This window comes from Clupea harengus, chromosome 10 (assembly GCF_900700415.2).
Source record: "Clupea harengus chromosome 10, Ch_v2.0.2, whole genome shotgun sequence".
NCBI lineage: Eukaryota > Metazoa > Chordata > Actinopteri > Clupeiformes > Clupeidae > Clupea > Clupea harengus.
Window position 1 is genome coordinate 5,138,980 of NC_045161.1, and position 18,440 is coordinate 5,157,419.

The 18,440-nt window shown below is 41.6% G+C and overlaps 1 protein-coding gene across 2 annotated transcripts in view; it reads right to left on the bottom strand.

The window, feature by feature from the left end:
- nos1apa (nitric oxide synthase 1 (neuronal) adaptor protein a) overlaps positions 1-18,440 on the bottom strand; it is a 95,855-nt gene that overhangs the window by 55,564 nt on the left and 21,851 nt on the right. Inside the window, exons 3-4 of one of the 2 annotated variants that reach the window (XM_031575087.2) lie at positions 13,322-13,423; positions 12,444-12,502 (exon numbers count right to left, since the gene is read on the bottom strand). In XM_031575087.2, the coding sequence (XP_031430947.1) occupies positions 12,444-12,502; positions 13,322-13,423 (161 nt within the window). The remainder of the gene's footprint in view (positions 1-12,443; positions 12,503-13,321; positions 13,424-18,440) is intronic. The other variant, XM_031575088.2, reaches the window with a different exon arrangement.

The following is an 18,440-nucleotide window of genomic DNA, read 5'->3' on the forward strand; positions in this document are numbered from 1 at the left end:
ACCTACCCGGACCGAAATGCAACGCAGATTTCGGTGCTTCATTTCTGCATTTATCAGATAAGACTGTTGCTATGAAAACACCAATGAGCGTGAGCGACACAGGACAAAGTTTACATTGGGAGCTGGGGCAGTTTTACATGTGCCCCACAAAATCTGCCTAGCGACCGTGTTCAATTGGCTGAGGCACCGAAATGAAGCACCGAAATCTGCGTTGCATTTCGGTCCGGGTAGGTACCGGTTGTATTTGGAACCGGTGCTGATATGACAGTGAAGAGCAGGCAAGCACAAACAAAACTAGCCATCAACCTTTTAACAGAGAAAATACCGAAAGCTAAACGGTCAAAAGTGTGGCTGTATTTCGCACAAAAAGATTCAAACATCGCGACGTGCAGCAAATGCAACAAAATAATTGCGTGAAAAGAGGGGAGAGAAGGCAAGAGTCAACGGCAGATCAGCAACCGAAGACTGAAAAATATACGGAGATGACAGCTAACCTACGGGTAGTCTCTTAAAGGGGCAGTAAACATTTTCTAGTACTCAGTGTGTTCAAGTAACAAGATAGAAAAGATAGGTATAAACAAATCATAAAATGGTGAAATTTCATGAAATAAATGCAAACAAAGCCAATATGCTCATATTTTTGCAAAAGAAGTTTGAAGCTGTTTTTTGTATTTATATTTATTTAAGTATACTATAAACTGTTGTTTACAGTTAATATAATGTTCATAGTTTGAAGTTAAAAAGTTTGAAGCTGTAGTTGGAAGCCAAGTGTTTTGTATGTATTTATATTTATAATATACTTTAAACAGTTCATATATTGTTCAATTTGAAGAAAAAAAATTGCCTTGGCAATAAAAAAAGCCTTTCTTTAATGTCGTCAATCGTCGCTTTGTGCTTTAAAAAAAAAAAAGTAGCGGTTCAGGCACCGGTATCTTTTTTAAAGTATCGGTTTAGCACCAGTATCGGAAAAAACCCAAACGATACCCATCCCTAATTGTGTACTTTCAGATACATATCTGTGTGTACAGGCCTCATCGACAGCATCGGAGAGGGTTTTCTCCTGTGCAGGTCATGCGATTAGTCAGGAAAGGTGTTGCATTTTGCCGGAGAAGTCAAATATGCTGATATTTCTACAAAAGAATTGCTGAAGTATTGAAGCTGTAGTGTGTGTACAGAGTGTGTGTGTGTGTTTTGTATTTATTTGTATTTATTTAAGTATAGTCTAAACTTTTGTTAACAGTTCATATATTATTTAAGTTTTAAGTTAAAAAGTGTTTTGTATTTATTTATATATATAATCTACTTTAAACAGTTCATATATTTGGCAATAAAAAAAAGCCTTTCTTAAATGTCGTCAATCGTAATTTTTTTAAATTTTTAAATTTTTAATTTTATAAAAGTATCGGTTCCGGCACCGTTTAGGCACCGGTATCGTTTTAAAAGTATCGGTTATGTACCGGTATCGGATAAAAACCAAACGATACCCATCCCTAACAAGGTCACATCATCAATTTAATTTCTGGTGCAATCAATGCGTTCAGAAGAAGAAAAAAAAAGTACATTTTCTCAAGTGACCTTGAACTTTTGTCCGTGTCATTCCTTTTTGACCGCAGCTTCTGAGATGACACAAACTGTGGGCGTACTTGTTTCTCACAGCACCAAGTCATACAAGTATTGGTTCTAAAGGATACGCAGATAAAACGGCTGTGTGTATAAGAACATTTATAGGTGAAGATCAAACAATTTTGTCTGAGCTTTGTATTACTGACTAGATTGGGTTACTCTTCTACAAAAAACTTTGCATGGAGGAAGATGAATGCAGAGGAGAAGACTTTGGAGCCAATTTGCAACCGCTTTGAAACCTGAACTTCAACATGAAATGAAATCTTGCCGCCTGAATAAAATGCTTATTTCTCCATGTTTACATCAACATGACACAGTGGTGCATGCATGCACTACATACAAAGCTCTTTCAATCAATCAATCAATCAATCAATTCAATCTTATATAGCGCTTCTCTATATACCCGAAGTGGCTTTACAGAGTCCAGAGTCCAGTAGTCATTCATACACACTCATACCGGTGGTGGTGGTCTTTGGTCACAACCTTGTGTTTTCAGGTCAATAAGACGGTACTAATCAGTCACTACCAGATTTAACAGGGTAAACACAAGCTATAACTCCCAGACAGAAGTCAGGGAGTAGGAAATAGACAGTTGCACTGCACATGAACCAGATGAAAAAAAGACAGATGAAACGGTTAGTGACAGCAAGAAGACAGGGTGACTTAAGTTAGGGGAGGCCATGAGCGAAGGCTGAAGCAGCCCATCTAGCAACACTAATTAAAAGGAGCAGGTCTGATCTGAATATGCCTACAGGTTGCTCCACTGACAGTACAGCATTAGGCAAATCTACAGCACCCCTCACAAATAAGTGAGAAAGTCAGAATTCAAATTTCAGAGATCGAATGTACAAAAATGACAATTATGCCCTATATACCTTCAGGCTGGCACACACACACACCCACTGGTTAGGAACAAATCAATGCATGACTTTTTAATCAGTGGCAATAATGCAGCTGCATCTACTTGCATTGGCCTGGGCTGCGAACATGAGAGAAATAAATAAGGAAAACAACAGAAAATCACTTATTCAGCAGAGAAAACACAAGCAGCAATGCTTAATGTTGTGACTGGCATTCCAATGAGTAAGCAGCACATCATGCTCTGAGCTCAGAGAGCTGACACAGGCTTTCACATTCTTCATCAGCAAAGCTCAACACACAGCCCACAAGCCATAACAACATGTCAACCCCCTCGGGCCAGCTGGGCCAACTGCTCTGTCAGTTAGCGCTTTTGCAAGCTTAGCGTTAGCTGCGCTTTAGAACTTTACTACCTCAAGTTTTTGAAGTTTAACACGGAGCCTTGTAAAACAAAAGTTTGGGTTCAACTGATATGCAAAAAAACTGCCTGAACTATGATGTCCAGACCTACAGTGATGTAAGAATGCCACATAATGATATCAATAATGGAGTCTGATCCATGCAAATATAAATATTTTATTATTAAAAAGCCTAGGTTATTAATACAATCAACACTGCATGATGGGAAAACAATGCGCTATTTGCATTCTGTGTGTCTTTTTGTGAGAAAAGGAACCACTCCACAGTAAGGCCTATGACGGCTACGTTGTCTATGTGACGTCATATGTCTAGGCAAAGATATACATAGCCTACAAGCCTGCCATCTGTGCAATATCAGTCTTCGCTATCAATTGTTCCTTTAACCATCATCGCACCAGGTTGAAGTTAAAACGCACAAAAAGCAAGCTGTAGTGGTAGTTGTGAGAATTCACAACTGAAATGTAAATCAGCCTAAACTGAAACTACAGGTTATAGCACAGGCGCTCATGACACAGCAATGGGACTTAAGAAGCTAGGTGACTTGCAAGGTATTAACCTGTGATCAATTCTAAAACGCAGCTAAGCTAACGACAGAGCGATTGCCCCTCCATGTCTATTAAAACAACTGTACAAACATCCAATACAAAATGAAAAGATTCTCTCTCGTACATTTGCTGCCTCAGAATGCCTCGACAGTGATAAAAATATGTGCATACAGGAACATTACTGTTTGAAGAAACTGCGCAGATACGGTTACTCTGATCATTACCCAAGGAGTCAGTGTCACATCCATCAGTATTTCTGTGCTCATTACATCTCAGACCACACATGGTGCTTAATACCACTGCCTTAATCCTAAGAGGACAACCCCTGAATACGCCGAAGGTAAAACCAAGCCTGCACTTCGATAAACCCTGACCAATGACCATTGGCTTCGTCTAACCACACATTTTCCTTCCAGTCCAGGGCTGCACTTAATTGAGGGTGATTAAACGAGTCCGTCGTGCATGGGGACGCGACGGACGAGTGTGGGTGCCAGGCGGGGATCTCCGTCTCGTAGCGCAGAACTGGCAGCGAGGTCTCTAATTAAGCGCCGGGCGGTTGCTCCTCCGTGCTTCGCTGACAGGTCTAATGAGACCTCATTTCACCCCCTCTCCTCCCACAACCAACGCCGTCAGCCATCGCCATCCACAGCTTTAACCAGCCTCACGTTGTTCAACACCACCGCGCACACAGTCCAGTGGCTAAGATCTGAAGCAGAGGGATATGCAAAGTGGAGAATCATGACAAAACTGCTAGGCCCCATTTGAAAATAAATCATGTCCCTATGATTCAAAGTCTGTGCAAAAGCATCTAATACCGGTTTATACAGAGAACAGGTCTGTTCTTAAATTCATTTCAACTTTCTGTGAGAATTCTTTGGTATTGATGGGATATAATGTATACCATATATTGAAGATTCAGTCTTAGGTTTGATTAGTCAGGATTCAGGTTTATTCTTGAAGAATGGCGGCCGACCACTGTGAGACAGAGACTGAGGATCCATCCTTCCTCACAGAACTTCACCTCAGTATATCTGACTTATTCCTTGAGGAACAGTCTGTTAAATACACTGATATCTAAGGGGTGTTCCCGTCTATTCAAATGGGCCATGGATGCAGGGTTCTTTGTCTCGACCTGGGGGGGGGGGGAGGTGAGACCAATGAGACTCACTCCCCTGGTCAAAACCAAGTATATTCACCCAGGAACTGTTTACATGCTAGTTAAATCCAAATAAAAGTAACAATTATAACTAGGTATAATATCATTGAATTATTGACTATGGCATATTCTTATGACCTATTCCGGTCCCTTCAGTATTCAAATTTGTGGCTTTTGTCTTGCTGATTTACACTGATTCTACAAGCTCAGTTTGCCTCTGGTGGTCGAAGCTGTGTGTCTGGTGAAAAGTGTTTGTCTAGGTGCGGGGATGAGGGAAAAACCTCCTGTGATGAACCGGGTAAGCGAGAGGTATTAGGGCAAAGCCCGCTCACACGCAGCATGACAATGGGTAATGTTTCTGCTGTGATGCTGACAGAAGGCTGTGGTGGTGGTGGCGGCGGCCATGGGGCAAGATGATGATTTTGTTTTACGGTTGTTTTCCCCTCCTTCACCTTGCTTTCCCTGAAGACTTGATTCCTCTGAAATGATGGACAAGGTCTAAGTGCCTGACTGTTTCTGCCCATTTTCCAAAACACACCTACAGTAATAATCTTGTTGTCGCATTCTTTGCGCTGGTAATACTGAGATGCAGCAACTCTAACAGTCTGCGGAACTGCAGTGCGCCCAGCAGGAACGAGATAGGAGCATTCATTCCATGAAAAGCAGATGTACAAAGAGGAGCACAGTTTGTCTACATATTCTGCCCGTCTCCTGGCCAACAGGGCTGTTTACTTCATTGGCCAGTCTTGGATACAGGAGTCTATTTACCTTGGCTACCCCTCTCTAGTGGAAGTCTCCCTCTCTCTCTCTCTCTCTCAATAACATGTGATGATTGTGTGCTGGATAACAAAGCTGTCTCTGTTGCCCTGTGTCTATGCTATGCTGGAGGAGCTAAGGAACTCCTTTCATAGTTCCCTTATCATGATGTGCAGACATATCTGGGGGGTGGGGGTGAAGTCTAGAGGGGAGATGAGTAGAGGTTTCATGGTTCCTGAAGCCCAGTCAAGCGTATTTCTCAGTGAAGGGGTGAAAGCTGCTACCCTAGGGACACATCCGTCAAGCAACACAGCTGATGCCCTAGCTGCAGCACTCCGTAATCACCACCTAGCAGAGGACCGGCTTACCCATAATTCATTAGTCGCGGCCCTGTGTCCGTAGAAGTCTCACGTGGTTAATGTACTGGAGGAGTGTGATGGGTTTGCCTGCTATTCATGGGCTTGTTACAAGTCGCTATGGGAGGCCAAAGCACATGGGGCCATATGGTTGTAGCACTGGAGAATTTGTTACACAAGACTAGAGAAAACAGAAGACTAATTAATTATGATGATGTGAGCAGAAACTATCCTACAGGGTAGCACACATGCACATATGTTTGAAACAGCAGACCGCAGAGCAGACTCCCCATGTACTATACGTTTGAAGGCTTCTACCATATGGCTTTAGGCTTTAGGGAAGTTTTGAAAACATATTCAGCATGCCACATTGAATGAATTATTCAATAACCATTGTATATGGAGAAATGAATTGCACTTATGTCAGGCTTGAGATCTGAAAATCTTATTACAATCCACTCTTGTTGCGAGGCCATAAACATGCTCTGAAGTCCGTGAGTATTGCAAGAAAACACGGCTGCTTGCTATTGTTTGTGTATGAACTTGGGCTTGTGTATAGTATCCCCTATCTATTTCAGCATCAGCCACAGTGTCAGCAGTTTCCTTGTTGGCCTTCCAGGGCCCACTCTGTTGATGAAAATGCCTGCAGAATGTGATCAGTGTTTTTCAGGAGGAGGCTCCAAGGTCATCCTGCAGTGCAGATAAACACAAACCCACGGAAAACAAGACACGGTCATCTCAATAGTAATTCTCCTCAAGCCACTGGGTGTTACTCACACTTTGAAAGAAATGCTAAACAACAGAAAGCTTTTGATTAATGAACCCATTGGACATTTGCCTGTGACTCCCAGTTTTGGGGTTCATTCAACTATAGAATGTCATCGGATATACACTCTTTTGGATCGGATGGAACAAATGCCCTTTGCTTGATAGGTAGGGAACTTTTATGCTCTGAAAGTTTGCTGCGCTAAAATGGGAATCAATAAGGAGATGATTAAATGGTCCTCTTATCGCGCTGTGGAGTGTTGGATTTCATCCAGGGCTTTTTTTTAAGACTAGGGCTGCTATAGAACTTGCCTGCTGGTGAACTGTGAAGACTTCCCACCAGACCGTACAAGACTTCTTTCACTTCTTTCAAAAAGGATTTTTTTTGTATTTAAAGGGGAGGGAAAAAAAAAAGAAAAAACTGACAAAACATTTTTTCATATCTTTTTTGCCAAGCCATGCATTACTGGATAAATCCCTTTGCCATTACAAAAATGTTCAGTCAGGGCTCAAGAGTCCTTTGCACTCTGTGTTTGTACACCTTCTTTTAAAATGGCTCTCACCTTAACTAAACATGGAGGTATATAAATAAAGATAACCGTAATTAACCACTTTAGCAAGATTATCCCAACAGCTAATCAGGATGAAGTGATTAAATTGACGTGAGACCTTTGTCTTATTTAATCTCTTAATATGAGGTTTCAGTCAACACGAACCTCCACTAATTGAGAAGCTTGGCAAGGGTTAAGTATACTGGACCTGCTAAGCTGAGAACACAAGGATCCAACAACAATAAATATAAATAGTGGAGTCCAGTTTAAAGTAGAGACACCATTGAAAAGGCCACATACAATGCTGTTCACACAGTTTCTTCCTTTGTCCCTATTCCAGATATTCCAGGAATGCAAACTACAAAGGTGTTGTAATATGAGCCATGGGCAGCTCTTTTTTGAGGGGATGTCACAAAGCGAACCATGTGAACAACTGTTAACCACAGTAACAATCAGCATGAAGTGGGGAGTGGTTAAAAAGATGTGCCTTCATTAGAAAATGTGACTGTGACAATATGCATGGCTTCTATGAGGCCTCATTTCACATGTGAGGAGGTTAGCCAATCAGACTAGGACATTAAAAAAGGTATTAAGTGCACAGGACCAAAATCAGCCTGTGTGTTCATTAGACCATGAAAGAGGGCAGAGGGAGTAGTCTTGCAGTTATCGGTATATTCAGCCTTTTGTAGCCAAGGTTCCAGCAGCTCTGCTTGGTACCATGACCCTGCTCGAGTCTGACTCCTTCTTTTCATGTCACCTGAAAATATCCTGACAAAAAAAGAAAACATAGAAAAGGCCGTGAAGAGCTGGTTGAGTCAAACTCTGGAGAGAAGGTGCCACAAGAACTTAACTCGGGCAGAATGTGAATATTTGTTACAGAGGAACACGGCAGGTTACGTTTGGGAGACGGTGTGAATGTGGGAGCATGAGAGTGAACAGCGAGGATTACAGTACTCAACGATAAAAGAATGCTTCACACTGGGGGTCGGTGAGTGAGTGGGTGGGTGGAGGGGAAGCTGGGACAATTATGCTGACAACAGGTCACTCTCCGAAACGCTGAGAAAAATTATCTGCACTGACCCCTTCCCTACTAATCTCTTAATAATTACAGCCTTCATACCCAGATCAAAGGCACCACCACCCTGCTATGGCGTTCCCAGCAATCCACCATTATGAGGACATGGAAAATAACAGCTAAACTGAGGTTCGACAGACAATCCCCCAGACCAAAGCAGAGGCCAAACCCCAGGAAGCGAGGCCGGCAAGTTTTAATAAGCGAGGAACTTGCAAGTTGTTGAGGAAAATCATCTGAGAGGAGCTCCAGATCGGAATTGATTTGCCATTAGCAACCTATAGTGTCAAACATCGCTGCAATTCATTAAGTTGGAATTAGTAATGGGCGTACGCTGGCATTCTGAGCAAGGCATTCACAATGTCCTTAGCAGACGTAAACATGGTCGATGCAGAGCCAAACACACGGGGGGATGCTTAACAAGCATCTCCGGTGGTCTCCATTTGTGGTCTTCGTTTAGCTTTAGCTCCTTGTAAGTAGATAAAACTGTGATGAGACAAAGAGAAAAGACCATGTGTGAATGTTAAGTGAGGTAGTCTGAATAGGAGTTTGTCTTGTGTCTGTAGAATAGTGGTATGGATGGGCTTATTAGAGGATGGTGAGGAGTGAGAGGATTAGTGAAGGTGGCTGGTAAAAAGGTTCTTGTTTATTGGTAGGCAAGAGGAGGTTTTTTTTGTGAGGAGTTGAATAAGCGAGATGAAAAAATTATGCAACAATGTTACATAGAACTGCAGGCCAACATTATGAGATCTGACATTAAATCAGACTGACAAGTTGATGAGTATTTTCAGGCCCTTATCGTGGTGCAGCCACAATTAATTGGAGTGATTCATCCATGCATCTTATTGAGTGCTGTCTTTCAAACCTTTCAAACATCCTCAGTGCCATGTGTTATTAACAGGGTATTCTCCTGCCTGAATGTCCACCCACGGCCAGAGAGCAACTTCACTTCAGATACAATAACCGAAAGAGTAATGAAATTCCTCCTACTCAATTACATTTGCTGTTCTAAATTGTTCCAAGTATTAAATAGGCCCTTTTAATTGACAGGTTTTTTTTTTTTTTTGCTTTTTGACAGCAACAATAATTTATTTGACAGTTCTCTCCTGACTGACTGCGAACTGAAAGCTAGAGGCTTTATGATTTCAAATGCCATTCACTTGCCTGTGTTTTATTTACTTGGGGAAGCAGTATTTTATGCGTAATAAAACTTTAAATGACCATAAAACGGTTAGTTATTAGCAGTAATGCATTTCATGTATGTGTATTTCTCAAACGAACAAAAATAACAGAATGATTAGATGTAATAGGAACACACCTTCTACAGTCTCAGACGGCATTCTTCATCATGAAACACAAGGCACACTGTGCTCTGGGGTTGCTGTCAGGACTTCGATTGCCTCTTTGAAACTAGGAGCCAAGTTTCCCAGACGCTGGTCGCTCTTAGTAAGTACTATAGTTTGACTTTGAAACAATCTCCAGTCAATATGTGGTGCGATCAAATGCGTTCAGATGGTCCCCAAGTTAATTTGTTATTCCCTAACCAGAGCTGTTCTGGCAATACCAAGCTGAGCGGTTCATTTTTAAAGTCCTCCTTGCTGAGAACATTACCGAGACATGACGGGGGTGTGAACACAGGCACACAATCATCTTCCCGACATCATTGATCAAGGCTTCCGGGCAAAAAAGTCGACACCTGTAATTTATCAGCAGGGGATCAGCAGAGACACTGAGCTGACAAGTGCACACGCTCATGCACTCCCTCTCCCACCGACTGCAGCCCTTTCATCAGTGGCATCTCGTCCTGTTTATCAGTGCACCACAGCAAGATGGTGGGGGGGGTGACTACTCCAAGTCTCTATTCTGTTCCGCTGGGTGTGAGGAGAGTCCGTGGAGATGCGGCATTAATATAACTGGCAGGTCAGCCATGCCACACTGATGCTGATCCATAATGATGGACTACCGCACCTAGAGGTTATTCCCCTTACCCCACACCTCCCGGGTGAGTCTGTTTTAACGGCATGACTCAGAGATGATGGCTGGCATGTCATGAACATGCAGGCACTAATGGGCCATATTCATAAAACGCCGCTGATGGCTCAGCATCACAAAGACCAACACATACGCAACCACACATACACTCATTCACGCACGCACGCGCACGCGCACGCGCACACGCACACGCACACGCACACGCACACGCACACGCACACACACTCTTGAGCAAGGACAGTGCTCTCATTTGAATGATTTGGCAGCTTTGAGGTGAAAGCATTTGGGAGGGTGTTTTCTTACAGTGCTGAGACAGATATTTAGCCTGATGTCTTGGACTTAATCCAGCACTTAAGTCCAGCAATGACATTGACTGAAGGATACAAGGTGCTGATCAACACAAACATGTATTAATGTATAAAAATGATGCATCAACTTTGAAACACTATCTAGCATACAGCCAACTTCACACACATGTACTAGCAATAGACCAATAACCCAATTCTACTGTTTTAATATAACTTGTAAACAGTGCTGACACATCATCTTGAGCCCTTGGAGCTAAAAGCGACTGCGAGCATGTCGTTTTTCAGATAACATAATTTCTCAGAGAAGCATGCTGCTGTTTGTTCTATATTCCACAGCCATACCGAGCAACCAAGCAAAATAAATATCAACAGCCCAATTCCCAGTTGGCTCTACTGCTTAGAGAAAATGAGAGAGAGAGAGAGAGAGAGAGAGAGAGAGACAGAGAGAGAGAGAGAGAGAGATAGCTCTGTTTCTCATTCATTCTGTCTTGGGCCATCAGAGGCAGGGTTATCACCACACTGGCTCGTCTTTTGTGTGGTCCGTCATCTGTTCACTTCTCATCTATATCCCAGAGGGCCAGCCTCATATAGCACTTGAAGACAGATTTGGAGTGATATAAATGTTCCATGCTTGCTTTTGCTGGGAACTGGCTGGGCAATTTTCTTTTTCTTGTAAGTATGTGCGTGTGTGTTTGTATGTGTGTGTGAGTGTGTATGTATGAAAAGTGTGTGTATGTGTGTGTGAATGTATGAGAAGTGTGTGCATGTAAACGGTGATTAATGCTGCAGACACAGCTCTGTACTTTTCCCATTTTTCATCAAATATGTCTGAGCCTTGAAATCTCCCAAACCTTGTGTGTGTATTTGTGTATGTGTGTGTGCCTCTCTCTCTCTCTCTCTCTGTGTGTGTGTGTGTGTGTGTGTGTGTGTGTGTGTGTGTGTCTCTCTCTGTGTGTGTGTGTGTGTGTGTGTGTGTGTGTGTGTGTGTGTGTGTGTGTGTGTATGCTTTGGGGATGGGGGGCTGAATGAAAGATTGCTACCTGGCAACGGCTACCTTCTCAGTGCTCATGCACAGCCACCTAAAAGATAGAGGGGCAGCCCATCCGCCAGACTAATCCTGTGATTTGGACTCCCACCACAGCCTCTCATTATCTACTCTCTGAAAGACACGGAGGGCAAATAATACACCGCCGCTCTTCAGCCCAGTGCTCGTGGAGGCCCCGGCCATCTCCAAACTTTTCCATTTTCACCTCAGACTGCTAAAAGGGAGGCGTGACACCGGGACTGTGTGTGTGTGTGTGTGTGTGTGTGTGTGTGTGTGTGTGTGTGTGTGTGTGTGTGTGTGTGTGCTCGACTGCACGCGGATGTGCAAGAAGGCACAACAATCAAAGGCATACACCTGGCTGCACTACCTACAGGGAAAAATGGGACGTTTGCTCCAATCCCATTGTCTTGATATGACATGATTTATGGGGCGAGTTTGAGAAGACCACTAAAATTTAGATGTTGAAAGAAATAAGGCCCCATTTAATAGTAGTCCATTCATTAAATCCTTCTGGTTAATAGTAGTCCATTCATTAAATCCTTCTGGTCAGTGGTTTCCGTTTATTGCTTCGCTGTAATCAACAAGGCCTGTATATTGACTGCATTTAGTCCATAAAAAAAACAGAAGACATAAAGTGGACTCAACCGTTTGTGCAATTAGAATGGTGGCACAGCCCAGACAAAACATATGGGAGGTGGTGCCGTACAGAATTAAGAGTTCAGTTGGAAATGACCATGCTTGGATTTAGCCATACGCCACAATTAAGTTCTTACTCTTCTCTTCATTCCATCAGCATCATTTCCAACAACATGCTGATGCCATGAGACTAGTGTAACATTCCTTAGGACCCTTATATAATGCATTGGGTTTTGGTATTAGTCTGTTACCAATTCTCTTCAAAACCAAACCAAAGCCTCAGTCAGAAGTCCAACAAGAGACAAACTGTGACAGGTTCTAGGGCCACACCCGTCACTCCTGTGCCCTTTGGATTCTTACCTGTATATGGGGTCTTGCATCACCATCATCTTGCTTTCATCCCAAGTCCATTCTTTTTTCTGTAAGAATGCAAGAGTGGAAAAAAATCCGAATATGTATAAAGAATCAAAAAAAAAAAAAGAATTCCAACCTCAAGAGCGAAGCAAAATCGCTCACATTTTCACAAAGTATTCACAAACACACACAGCAGCAAACACCATTAGCCGTTTGGCACTTATTGCATCTCTAGGCCCAGCAAACTGTATCATGTCACACAATCCAAAAACATAAGGCGATGGTCCTAAGGGTGAACAAAGTGATATATTATGGCCATGTGTAGGGAGCGGAGGGCACAGACATTCCACCGGCTGATTGAACATATGGCATATGGCCTTATGGCGGTCACCTGTGCACTCGTGAGAGATAAGTGATTCCATTAGGCCTTGATGTCTACCCACATGAACACAGGTACCCTGGAGCCTTATGACTTCCGGACAAAAGGGTGGGAACGATGGAGGACTCAATTAGACGCCCCCTTCAAGTGGACTAACCCTAATTGAATCAAGCTTGAAAAGACATGTTCAAACTGGATTAGTCTCCAAGGAACCAACATAAATGATGACAAGCTGGTTCCTCCATCAAAACCAGGCCACTTGAAGCCACGGTGGTAGTCACAGCAAATTGAGGATTTCATGTCAAGATTCTGCATTGATTGAATATATTAGCCCTCCTCCATTTCATCAAGCCATATTGATTGCCCTCCACTCCTGACAAACAGACAACAATCTCCTCCAATTAGGGCAGCCTATTTCCCAGAAAAAATAAAGAGAATGGTCAGTCACATTTTGCCAAAGGCTGTCTATTTGATTGTAGTGAAAAGTAAATTGAGGCAGCATTACCTTGCTTACCTTTTTCTTTTTCCGTAGTATCACCTTCACCCCGTCCACAGACACCACGATGTTGACTTTCTTTTTCTTGATATTCTTTACTTTGAATTCATACTGTGGAAAGAAGACATGAGAAGGACGCACATCAGTCAGCAGCCATGAACTCCCTCAAATCCAGTGAACTCTCCTGACTTAATTAAGGGACCCTTTCCCACCGGTGGGAAAATCGTTTTTTTTTGGGTTCTTGTTGTCAATATGCCTTTAAAAGCTCAGAGAGTCTTTGTCCTCGAATCATAAAAAGAACACCCCCAGAAACCTTTCATCTTCTACATATATGCCACTTGTGCATCAATGTTTTTAGTAAGAGGAAATATACAAAAACATCATGTCAGACTACCTTAAAAAAGTTTAACAGGCCTTCGTCCCCTAAGGGTTAAGAGTGGCAGTGTTAATTCAATGTAATGAAAAAGCGTAGTGAGAATGTGTTAATAAAACCACTTCAGCCGACACACACAAACAAACGTTTTCCCATGAATGACTAATGGTGAGGTGCACATGTCATCTTATTCAGGTAACGGAGATCAAACAAATTATATTACAAGACAAGGGTCTTGTTTGAAAGTGTGCACAAAGTCCTCCGCGATTCACATTAAATAAATGGAATCAAGTGATATAAGAAAATGGCGTTGAGAGGCATTGAATGAAAGCTCAAAGAAAAGAAAAAAACACAGTGTGTGCTACTTTAGGACACCTTGCTGTGCTCTGGAACCAAACAGCTGAGGATGTCTTTTGTTTACCACTTTTCACCCAAATTCCTTTAAAAGCACACATTGACTGCTGACTTCCTGTTTGTCTCAGACATAATTAGATTGCTTAGGCCACCAGTGCTCGACATTGGCAATCCCAGCAGGAGATGGATAAGCTGGGGGTACATGTTGAAGCCAAGAATCAATTAACACATGCTTGATGTTCTGTAGAGGCGGCTGCTTTTCACATGTGACAATGGTTCCATGAGTTACTTGTTACTTGGTCAAAAATAGGGTGCCAAGATCCTTCTGTCCAGAGGCCCTTTGTTCTGCGATATAGAAGGGGGGGAGAGAGCGAGTGTTCTGCAGGTCAGAATATCCATAGTGCTGCACTATTATTATATATATATATATATATATATATATATATATATATATTAAGCATCTTTCAGAACTGTGAAAAGTGCTATATAAATGTGATGTATTAGTATTATTATTATTATTATTATTACTATAAGTGGCATCTGGTCTGCTACGTTCATGGGGTTCATTGTTCAAGTACACACTTCAAGTTCATTGTTCAAGTACACACAAAACTTGGTCAAAAATAGGGTGCCAAGATCCTTCTGTCCAGAGGCCCTTTGTTCTGCGATATAGAAGGGGGGGAGAGAGCGAGTGTTCTGCAGGTCAGAATATCCATAGTGCTGCACTATTATTATATATATATATATATATATATATATATATATATTAAGCATCTTTCAGAACTGTGAAAAGTGCTATATAAATGTGATGTATTAGTATTATTATTATTATTATTATTATTATTATTACTATAAGTGGCATCTGGTCTGCTACGTTCATGGGGTTCATTGTTCAAGTACACACTTTCAACACATTTTAATGCAAAGCAGTACCTGTGATTTAACTGAGGAAATTGAGTATTGATTAATTAAATCCTTCACTGCTATATCATATATTCCCATTTAGAAACTGTACATATGCACAATTAAATCATGTCCTATCTTAATAACTGTCCTTGTTGAGATTATATGTTTTTAGAGCTACTGTACATGTTTTACATTTACATTACATTTAGTCATTTAGCAGACGCTTTTGTCCAAAGCGACTTACAAGGGAGAGAACAGTCAAGCTAAGAGCAATAAAAAAGCATGGTGTAACAATAAATACTACTTTACATGAGAATTAGAAAAACAACAACCTAGAAAAGAGGAAAAAGAAGTGCAGGAATGTAACTGCTGAAGTGCAAGTTAAGCGCTAGTCAGGTGCCAGTTAGGAGGGGAGGTGCTCGCTGAAGAGTTGGGTCTTCAAAAGCTTCTTCTTTTACCTCCATGTAGGAGAAGCAAGCCATTGTCATTCTGTGGTTCTTGCTCCTTTCTGTGTCTGTCCTAGCTTGAAGGCCTTGTAGCTAATAATAGCCCAACAATACAGACATAACATAACATTTCACAAAACAGCCACTCACATCCTCAACTACACTGCACTAGATAAAGTCAGTCACTTGTATAAAGATTTTAACCGTTTGCGTGACCATGTGCATTACAGGATGTGCAGTAAATAGTTTAAAATCCTTTCACAGAGGGCAAAAACGTTTTAAACAGCAGTGTCATATGAGGTGTGCAATTCTTAAAAGCCTGAGGGAATTAAGTGATTATATCCTGCAGGTACTACGGCTTACTACAGACAGGACAGGAAATGGTCGTCCCATGATAAGGGCATTCAAATCCCATGTGTTGAGCAAGTCTCTACTACATAACATTCAGCCAGTCTGAGTAACTGTGCGAGGTGTCATGGTTTGAAATGTCAAATGTCTTGCATATAGTATACAGCATGCCTAGACCCATAAATAAAAGATGGCCTTTTGCAGGGAATGTGCTTCAGCTCAGGTAAGAAATAATCATGGTTTCACCACAGTGAGACTCGCCAATATAAGCATAGTTTGTCAAGGAACAATCCTAAGCAATGCTAAGCAGAGTCAAACGAAGGGAGTCACTGCTAATGAGGTAGGTATTCACACATGGGTTGTTATATGTTTGTAGTGTTCACAGTGCAGTCGTCCAATCAAGCTAAAATCAGAACACACAAAAAAACACAATCTAATCCCAAAAACTGAAAATCCTCACATTAGCCAACAGCATGGAAACGCTGACAACCATTACTGCTTAGTTATTACATACAAGAGAAGCATCACACATTTACATTTACATTTAGTCATTTAGCAGACGCTTTTATCCAAAGCGACTTACATATGTGTGACTTACAATGTATACACATTTTACATTTTACATTTACACTGATGGCACACTGCACATCAGGAGCAATTAGGGGTTCAGTGTCTTGCTCAAGGACGCTTCGACAGGGAATCGAACTAGCAACCTTCTGATTACTAAACAACTTCTCTACCACTGTACCACTGTCGCCCCACACACCCAATGGACTTTTATTTCAGTCCACCCGGTGACATGACTTAGATGGTCTTTACAAAAAACAACAACACCTTTGACCAGTGTGTACGGTGTTTAACAGACACCAATAAGGACACTACTACTGTTGCAGTAAAATGTCTACAGCTTCTTTCAGCCTTTTACAGAGAACACTCTGCTGTTACTGCCACGGCTCAAAGAGTTAATCTTATTCCACATGACATGTGTAACTTAATGAGTCACTTAATCTAGTGAATTATTAGATCTCAGTATGAGATAAAGTTTAAACTATATTCAGTCTCAATTGGTGAAATTATGCCTTTTCTAATTGGATGTTCAACAACACATGAAATTGCTGAATAAACCCAATGTAATTACCTCTTACACTACGATGGTAAAAAAAAAACCTGCAAGCTATTCATTTTATTACAGCAACTTAATTTCTGTACCCCCTTTAATTTTTAAATGAGATGGGCAAAGCAAATCAAAATCTCCTCTCTCTGGCAATGCCATTATTCACTTTAATTCACCAATATCAAATTCATTTTTCGTGAAGGTATGCTTTGCTAAATGGTTTTACATATCTGAGCTTCTCATTGAAACATCCGACAGGATGCTGCACTGCACTAGACAATGCACTGCAACATTAGACTGCACCAAGCTCCACCACACACTAGTCAGATGATCACAATGGTCGTTTCATTGAATTCAACTCCACTTTACAGTTTACAATTCATCTAGATTCTTGAACCAAGAGATCAATCACTTCAATACGAAGGTGATTTAGAGAGAGAAAGAGTGGGAGACTGAAAGCTGAGAGGAGGGGGTGGGTTGGTTCAGTGGGTGCAGCATTTAATAAAAACACACCTACACACACTTTGACAGACTGACGACAACTCGAGCCTGTTTACTTCTGCTACCAGGCTCCAGGCATCAAATACAGAGACTGGACCTATACACAACCTCAAGACCTCAAGGAGTCGGTGCCATATAATATAAACATTTACTACCAGGGTGGTATGAACAACACCGTGTTGCAGGTCACATGTATGGACACAAATATATAGAACAATCTGAACCCTAAGGGCACCTGGAGAATGGAAACGTAAGCATAGTTTCACAAAATAAATGGGCAAGGCTGAGAAACAAACAGCTTACGGCGAAGGGTAAGATGGGACGCTTGTGTGGAAATTAAACTAAGGGACATCCACCAATTAAATGTAGCTGAGGAAACAACAAAAAAGGCAAGAGCAAGGTAAATCGGTTACGATTCATCTACTAAGCTGAAAACTATGAGAATGTGCCAACATTCTGATGGAGCCATGTGCTCTGGCAATGTAATGTTTGACTTAATACTGCTGACACCCGGAAAGACTTTACTGCAAAGGGAACACATTTGTTCAAGCATCTCTCAGGGAATCTCGTCTGTCTGTCAGGTAAATGGCTTTATGGGCAATTCCATTAGTCTAGCTACCATAAGTTGTCACGGAATATGATCGACTGTTCTCCATCGGTGTAAGAAAGGAGCCAGTAAATGGAACAAAAACCAACTGGCTGAGCATATCCTGAAGACTGGCTGCTAGTCTTTGAATGTTTTAACGCATGGCTAACAAATTACTTCTGATTAATCTGATGGCGATCCTTTATGTCTTGTAAGAGCTGCTACTTGCCATTCAACACAGTGCTGTATCCATGGATACTAAAAACACTATGATGAAAGGTGTTTCCATAGCGACTCGAAGATATGTTCCCAAGATGTTTTGCCATATTGTGTTACACTGAAATGTCAGGTTACTTCCTGTGAAAATAATCCACTAATGAGAAGTCTTTAACAACAACCATGGCACGAACAGCATTGCCTCGATCATACTGTTAATGATAAAACAAAAAAATAGTTTCTTGATGTTATGTTGCTAATAAGGCGATGGCTGGAAGCCATCT